General features: G+C 58.9%; 1 protein-coding gene across 4 annotated transcripts in view; it reads right to left on the minus strand.

Moving 5' to 3' along the window:
- Window positions 1-7759, minus strand: part of TUBGCP2 (tubulin gamma complex component 2) — a 24660-nt gene that overhangs the window by 11100 nt on the left and 5801 nt on the right. For 3 of the 4 annotated variants that reach the window (XM_023730070.1, XM_023730069.1, XM_023730072.1), the window contains exons 5-10: window positions 5796-5955; window positions 4610-4817; window positions 4091-4290; window positions 3586-3775; window positions 2615-2760; window positions 1468-1648 (exon numbers count right to left, since the gene is read on the minus strand). In XM_023730070.1, the coding sequence (XP_023585838.1) occupies window positions 1468-1648; window positions 2615-2760; window positions 3586-3775; window positions 4091-4290; window positions 4610-4817; window positions 5796-5955 (1085 nt within the window). The remainder of the gene's footprint in view (window positions 1-1467; window positions 1649-2614; window positions 2761-3585; window positions 3776-4090; window positions 4291-4609; window positions 4818-5795; window positions 5956-7759) is intronic. The other variant, XM_023730071.1, reaches the window with a different exon arrangement.

The following is a 7759-nucleotide window of genomic DNA, read 5'->3' on the forward strand; positions in this document are numbered from 1 at the left end:
GCATCACAGGCGAGGCCCGCCACGAAGGCCAGCATCACAGGCGAGGCCCGCCACGAAGGCCAGCACCACAGGCGAGGCCCGCCACGAAGGCCAGCACCACAGGCGAGGCCCGCCACGAAGGCCAGCATCACAGGCGAGGCCCGCCACCAAGGTCAGCATCACAGGCGAGGCCCGCCATGATGGTCAGCATCAGAGGAGAGGCCCGCCACCAAGGCCAGCACCACAGGCGAGGCCCGCCACCAAGGCCAGCATCACAGGCGAGGCCCGCCACGAAGGCCAACACCACAGGCGAGGCCCGCCATGAAGGCCAGCATCAGAGGAGAGGCCCGCCACCAAGGTCAGCATCACAGGCGAGGCCCGCCATGAAGGCCAGCACCACAGGCGAGGCCCGCCACCAAGGCCAGCATCACAGGCGAGGCCCGCCACCAAGGCCAGCATCACAGGCGAGGCCCGCCACGAAGGTCAGCATCAGAGGAGAGGCCCGCCACCAAGGTCAGCATCACAGGCGAGGCCCGCCATGAAGGCCAGCATCAGAGGAGAGGCCTGCCACAAACACCAGTGTCTGCAGGTGGGCAGGCCCTGCGGAGGTGTTACGGGCGTTGTGGGCACACAGTGCACACAAGGCGTTAAGGGCTCACACACAGAAAATTAAAGAAGGACAAGGGAGGGGGCAGGAGTCACAAACAAATCTCTGGGGGGGGCACTCAGACTACTCCCCACTCCATCCAGGCTGTGACACTAGCAGGTGCTGACAGGCAAAGGCGCGGGGGCTCTGGACCAATCACGCAGGGACGGGTGGGGAGTGGCGGGCTCTGCGTCACCTCAGACAAAGTGGTCTTGGGGGCAGACACTGTGACCTCCCAGGCACCCCTGCAGGTGCTGGCACCCCACAAACGTGAGGCAACAACAGCAATGCGGTGGGAGAACGAGTATGTGAAGTCCTGTGCAACACGGTAGAAAGGTGAGTGTGCAGTCTCGTGTAACGTGGCGGGCGGACGAGTGCGCACGGTCCCGTGTAACGTGGCGGGCGGACGAGTGCGCACGGTCCCGTGTGACGTGGCGGGAGGGCGAGTGCGCACGGTCCCGTGTGACGTGGCGGGAGGGCGAGTGCGCACGGTCCCGTGTGACGTGGCGGGAGGGCGAGTGCGCACGGTCCCGTGTGACGTGGCGGGAGGGCGAGTGCGCAGTCCCATGGAATGTGGCGGGAGGGCGAGTGTGCAGTCCCATGGAATGTGGCGGGAGGGCGAATGTGCAGTCCCGCATAACGTGGTGGGAGGGCGAGTGTGCAGAGTCCCGTGTAATGTGGCAGGAGGGCGAGTGTGCATCCCAAGGAATGTGGCAGCATTCCCATTTTTAAAAAGACAACCCTTAAAGTGACCTTCCCATCTCAATCAGACGATCCACACTGCACTAAAGGTCATTATCAGCCCTCTTATAGGCTGACTAAACTTAATACACACTCCGAACCTCAGGTGGGCAACCAGCTCCTTCTCCTGCATCAGGAAGTCCAGGAGGACCTTGCTGGCGTAGTTAAAGGCCTTCTCTATCTGCTCCACGTACGCCCGCTCCTTCAACGTGTAGGTGATCTCCTTGGCTACCGGGCAAGTGACGTCGTGGCCACACTCCCGCACCACATTCAGGTATTTTCCTGGGAAAGGGGGAGGAAGGCAGATGAAAGTTTACACTATGCCTATGATAAGTCTCAGGCCCGAAACCTCGGGATCTTCGTCCAAAGCTAGCTATCAGCAGACAGAATAGATGGCACAAGAACGGGGCCGAAACTCACTGTATCCAAGGGAGAAACGCGTCTCCCTCAGGGCCTGAAAGCAGTGGCTAGTGGCCTTACAAAAGCCCGGAAGCTAAAGAGCTGTTACTTGCTATGGCTCTTTCTGGAGTTTTCTAACCAAGATCACAGAAATAAACTCAAAAAGGACTTACGAGAACCAGAATCTAAATCATCCCCCAGACCTTCTGGAGAAAGATCAGCTTTGAGATCTGAAATGGTGCGTCCTCGGCAACATGTGTGCAGGTAACTCACTGGAGGTGTGCTGGGCCTGCAAGCGTTCTAAACCAGGCCCCTAACCCAGGTGGCGGTGACTAGGGCACCGTGCACTGTGGCCTGGGAGGCAGAGCCCTGACCATCTCTCCTGGCTGGGAGGGAGCGTTAAACGGAGGACAGCAAGGAGAGGAGAAAGGCGGATGTGCAACTGCCTTCTGGGTCAGGGACCTGAGTGAGTCACCTCGCACCACGGGATCACATGGACATGGCGCCCTCACGCCGACAACCCTGAGGCCTGGCTTGACTGCTGCCTGGGCTCTGCCACGTGACAGCCCTGGGCTGTCAGGAGCCTGTGCCACTGCAATGGTCACAGCTACAGGGCACAGGGACAATGGACTCCACACTGGGGGACTGACGCACGTGCTCTGGGAAGGTGGGGACGGGGCACACACATCGTGGAAAGTGCAGCCCCAGGGCCAGGAGGGCGAGACCCCCAGTGACCCCACTGGCCGGGCCCATGTCCTAGACACAAATGCGGGACAGCCCCCCCCCACTCCAGGGCTCTCGGCTCTCAGAAGAGTGCTCCTAAGTCAGGAGGGCTCTGCCGAAGCCCACCTGTGCTGAGGATTTTGTCCGCCATCTTCTGCAGGAAGGACGGGATGTGCGGCTGCACCACGGTGTACCGCTGGTCCCAGTACTTGTCATTGTAGTCCTCCTGGATTTTCTCCTTCCGCAGCTCGTGCTCTTCCACCATGAACTCACTGCACAAGACAGAGTGCGCTCAGATACGGCAGGCTGTGTGCACCGTCAGCCAGCTCAGGCTGCCGGTGCACTTCCCTGGGGGGGGCCGGGCTGGAAAGGAGGAGCAGTTGGAGCAGGAGTGCTGCTTGCCCAGGCCGGCACAGAGGAGACAGAACCCAGACCAGGGCAACACACCGAGATGACCCGCTAAGGCCAAGTGTGACGCCTGAGTCAGTAATCTGACAGTCGTCGGTGCAGAGCTGGTGGCCAGCCTGGGCTCAGAGTCAGCTCTCTTTAAACTCGGCATTTCCCTCGTGATGGATGCAGGTACCAAAATAACACACACACAACATGCGTCGTCACTCAGCTCCCACTGGACAACACGTGACGCCACCACAGAAACCAGCTTTCACGTCACCCTTCAACGCTGCCAACTCTTCAATCATCTCTCACTCACTGTGGCTTTGACACCACATTCCCTACGAGGCCTGTCCCACTAGACTTTGTCTGGTCTGTTGGTATAGAAACACCTATTTCTGTATCACGATCTTTTGAAAACGTAGTTTGATGACTGTATCTCAACAAAACAGGATTTCCTGAGAGTGGGGCATTTTACTTCATGCACTTGGCTAAGTCATACTGAGGCGTGCCCAGGTTTTGCCAGGCTGGGAAGGATGTCCACGACACAAAGGGGGTTAAGAGGCCCAACATGAGACATCTCGCTTCCTTCACGCCTAGAACACGGCTGCGGGAGAGCGGCGGGCACGTTTGCTGCCTTTCTCGTTGCCAGGCAGCCGGCCGGTGTAGCTTCTGCTGTGGCTGCCCATGCCTCTGGGGATGCCCACCTGTACGGGTCGTCGATGATGCCCCGGTAGATCCACTTTTCCAGGATCTCGAAGTAGGGCCCGCTGGCGGCCTTGGTCAGGTACAGACACAGCTCCTGGGCCTGGCTGTCCCCTGTGTAGTTGAAGCTCCTGTCGTGGAGGAGGCTGAGAGTCGAGCCCCCCAGACACTCGCCTTTATCCACCGACGTAGCTGCGGGGAAGAAGGGAGCGCTCACCCCAATGAAGGCGGCGTAAGAGCCCTCCTCGGTGAACCCCTGGCCCTTGTGCTGGGACAAGCGGCTTATTTAGCGGATAAAGGGCAGCGGTCACAGCTCTCCTCCCACAAAGTCACGTGACGTGAAGCAATGGGGACTCTACCTTCATGCCAGGCATCCGGAAACAACACACCCGGAGCCGCAGCCAGGGTCAGTCAGAACTCTCCCCTCCCCTCCCCACCATGACGCTCCTCTATCTGCCGCCTGCAGGCTCCTGGGGGCCCGCTGCGCCCGCGATGGTGGCGTGGTACCGAGGGAGGCCAGGATGTCCATGGTGCGCATGGTCGGCTGGATGTAAAACCAGAGCTTCTGCAGCGACAGCGAGCCTTGTCTCTGCAGCTGCTCCAGCTGCGTGATAAGGATCAGGTACTCCTTCACCAGGGTGCGCATGGCAGCTGCCAGAGCGTGGTTCACCTGCCCGTACTCAAAGGACGACTTCTCCTCAATGAATCTGCCAGGAGGGAGGCACAAAGCACCCTGAAGAAGGGGGTACCTTCCTTCTCAGAGGGAAGGCCAGACAGTCCATGCCCCATCCCCTCATGGCAAGTGACTCGCTTAGCCTCCTGTCCTGAGGGGACCTGGGGGAGGGCACACGGGCCAGAGCAGGGGACACAGGCCCTGCACTTCCTGGGCTTCAGGGCCACATTAGGGTCGAGGCTAGGCCATAACCAGAGGGAGGTCTTTGTCTGAGACAGCCCGTGATCCCTGCAGTCATGGGATCCTCTGGCTGTGACAGCTGAGTCCAGGTGGTCCCGGCACGTGGGACCCACCTGGTCACAGTGGAGTAACTGGCAGCCACCGGGAGGATTCTGTTCACCAGCTCCCTGACGGACAGGTCCAGGTTGGGGTCCACGAGGAAGGTGCGGCTCTGCCGGCCTATGAGGGGCTGCGCAGTGATGTACCTGCCGTCCACACCGGCCAGCACATACAGCAGGTCCTCCACAATGGCAGACTCCTGGGAGGTCAGGGGCAGAGCGCCTGGGAAGGTGGGGGACGGAGTCTGTGGGCAGCCAGTGTCCCCTGCTCCACCCTGCTGACCCCTCTCCACCCTTCTACTGTCCTCATCTTTCTGGTTAAAGTCACCCTCACCCTCCCTTCCTTCAGGGGCCTCAGACATTCGTGGATACAAAAAACAAGTCGGTACATTTGGCTTTGGTGGACTCCAGGGAGTACCGAGGGCTGAGATTCCAACCCCCCAGGAAAGGCCTGGGCCAGGAGCCACTGGCCACCACCGCGACCAGACGAGACGCGACCGCGCATCCGAGTGCTGACGGCAGGCCAGGTTCTTTTGAGGTAAACAAAGAAAAACCTTCTGTGTTAGGACAAACGATTAGCTTTTTAAAGGATGAAATCAGGAATCTGAAAACGCTGCCAATGTTAAATGGTACCACAGCATTTAAAACTACAACTTGGTGAGTCTGGTTTTACTCTGGGGCAAAAAAAAAGTTCTCACTAAACATCCCTCTGAATTCTAAGGAACTCCACGATTTCCATCACCTGCACACATGGAGCGAGGGCCACAGCAGGCACCTCCTGTTTTCTTGTGGCCAGGGCCACCCGCCCCACGGCGGGCCACCTCCCAGGGCCGCCCGTCCCACGGCGGGCCACCCGACTCTTGCTGAGATGCCCTCGCCAGGAGAAGGGCCACACGTGAGAGCAGGAAGATAGCACTGCCAGGAGAGGCAGCTCTGGGCGAGGCAGCTGTGGTGAACTCGTCCCACGCTTGGCCTCATGGCTGCGCCAGCCATGGTTGGGGTCAGGGTTGGGGTCAGCCCCAGCGTTATCCCTGGGGTCGGCACCAGGACTGGAGGCTGGCATCCCGGGAATGGTCGCTACCCACTGCAGGACACTGGGTCCTGAGCACACGTGATGTAAAATCTGCGTCACAAACTAGGTCAAGGTCACGACAGGGAGACGCGTCAGGAAACGCCCCACCGTCATCAGTACCCCACGTACCTATGGGCAGAGCCGCGTCTGTGCCCACCCCAGAGCTGGTCAGGAAGTCCCCGGTCAGCGCAGGTCGCTCGTACACCCAGGCTGGGAACACAGGGAGGTGCTGGCCCGAGTTCTTCTTGCTTTGCTTGTCTCGAAGCATCTTTCTTGTAAGTTCCAAAGACTGGCAAAGACGTTTTAAAAAACAAAAACAGAGATATACTTCCGGTACAAAAACTTAAGGCTTGAGCCACCTGTGCAGAATAGCCCGTGAGCCACCACCAGGCCAGGTGCTGGGGAGGGAGAGAGGGGGACCACCCTCTCCTGTCAGGAGACCCCAGTCCAGGGTGACCTGCCATTTGTCTCAGGGAGACCCCTAGTCCAGAGGGACCTGCCCCTCATGTCAGGGAACCATTGGTTCAGGGGACCTGCCCTTCACGTTGGGGGCTGTCAGTTTGGGGGACCCATCGCTTGTCTCAGGGGGCTCTCAGTTCGGGGGACCCACCCTTTATGTTGGAGGGGCTCTCAGTCCAGGGGACCCGTCCCTTGCCTTGGAAGCCCTTGGTCCAGGAGACCCACAACCCATGCCAGGAGCCTCCTGGTGAACCACAAGCACCAGCCCCACCACGCCCCCGAGTGGGCGTCCCAGGTTAGGCCTGACTCTCAGGAGCACCCTCTGCGTGACCTCCATCACCCTCTCCTGGCAGTGACACATCTGCGCCCCGGGACCTGCAGCGTGAACAGACCGCGGCAACATTGGTGCATTCTTACACTGACAGAAGAGGGACGCACCCACCCAGGGCCTCTCAGAGCGAGGACAGCTTGGCAAGGCCACGCTGGGAAGGGTGCTAGCATGGGACAGGCCACCAGGCTGACTCATCAGGCTGGGGTGGCCCAGCTCTCGGCAGCACTGACTCGGGAGGTCAGTGCTGGGGCTCAGGGCTCTGCCTCTGGGGTGGGCAGCTTAGATGCAAACTCCATCTCTGCAATTTTCAGGGGCTTCAGTTTCCTCATCTGTCACATGGGGGTAGAAGTGGTATCGGCCCCTCAGTGTGTGAGAATTAAACAAGATGTGTACCTAGTGGCTTGGCACAGTGTCTGGCCCATGGGAAGTGCTGAAAGGTGACAGCTATCACTGTCATTACTGGAGCCCTACTGGGAGGGAGCCTGGGCCTCGGCTCTCAACATGCTCACAGCTAAGCTGGTAAAACTCACAGGAAGCGAACTTTGAGGTGGGACTTGGGGGACACAGAGGTGATAATCTGGTAGCTACAAACAGAAGACTCGAAGATGAGAGTTGACCAGAAGACCAGGGGATTACGTGTAACACCTACAACAGGCAAAGGTACAGAGACCAGAGTTTCCTGTGGTTGCCGGGGGGCAGTCATTGTTCTGGAAGCAGTGAGCATTCCAACAGTGGATGCGAAATTGGGCAACAGACGCTAGTGATGGTTGCACGTTGTTAACATAACTGGTGCCACTGAACTGCACCCGTAAAAAACGCTGAAATGGCAAATTAAAAAAAACCAACTGGGGAAGACATGAAGTCCAAAGCAGAAAAAAACAAATACAGGAGCAAGAGACGATCTAGAGATTATCTGTAAAGCACACTCTCGAAAAAACAAATTGTCAGAAACTAACGGGGGAAAATGGGGGGCCGGTAACTGTCGGCTAAGATCCCACCACTGCCCTCTGCCAGGCGAGTCTTGCCTCCCGGGAAGTCAAAACCTACTGCAAGGCTGGTCTCGCCTCGTGGCCCAGAATTCTTGATTAGGAAAAAAAAATTAACCATGTAAACCTGGGTCATGGTCAAAAGTGAAGCCTCTATCTCCCAAACTTCAGATTCATTTTTAACAAACGACAGAGACGTGGCCCATCAGCTGCAGCCCTGCGCCAGGAAGGTGGGCAGGTGCGGGCTCCAGGAAGGTGTGCCCTGGGAGTGGATGCCGTGGTGCGGGCGGGGGGCAGGTGCGCCCCGGGGGTGGATG

This window comes from Trichechus manatus, unplaced genomic scaffold (assembly GCF_000243295.1).
Source record: "Trichechus manatus latirostris isolate Lorelei unplaced genomic scaffold, TriManLat1.0 scaffold00031, whole genome shotgun sequence".
NCBI classification, from domain to species: Eukaryota; Metazoa; Chordata; class Mammalia; order Sirenia; family Trichechidae; genus Trichechus; species Trichechus manatus.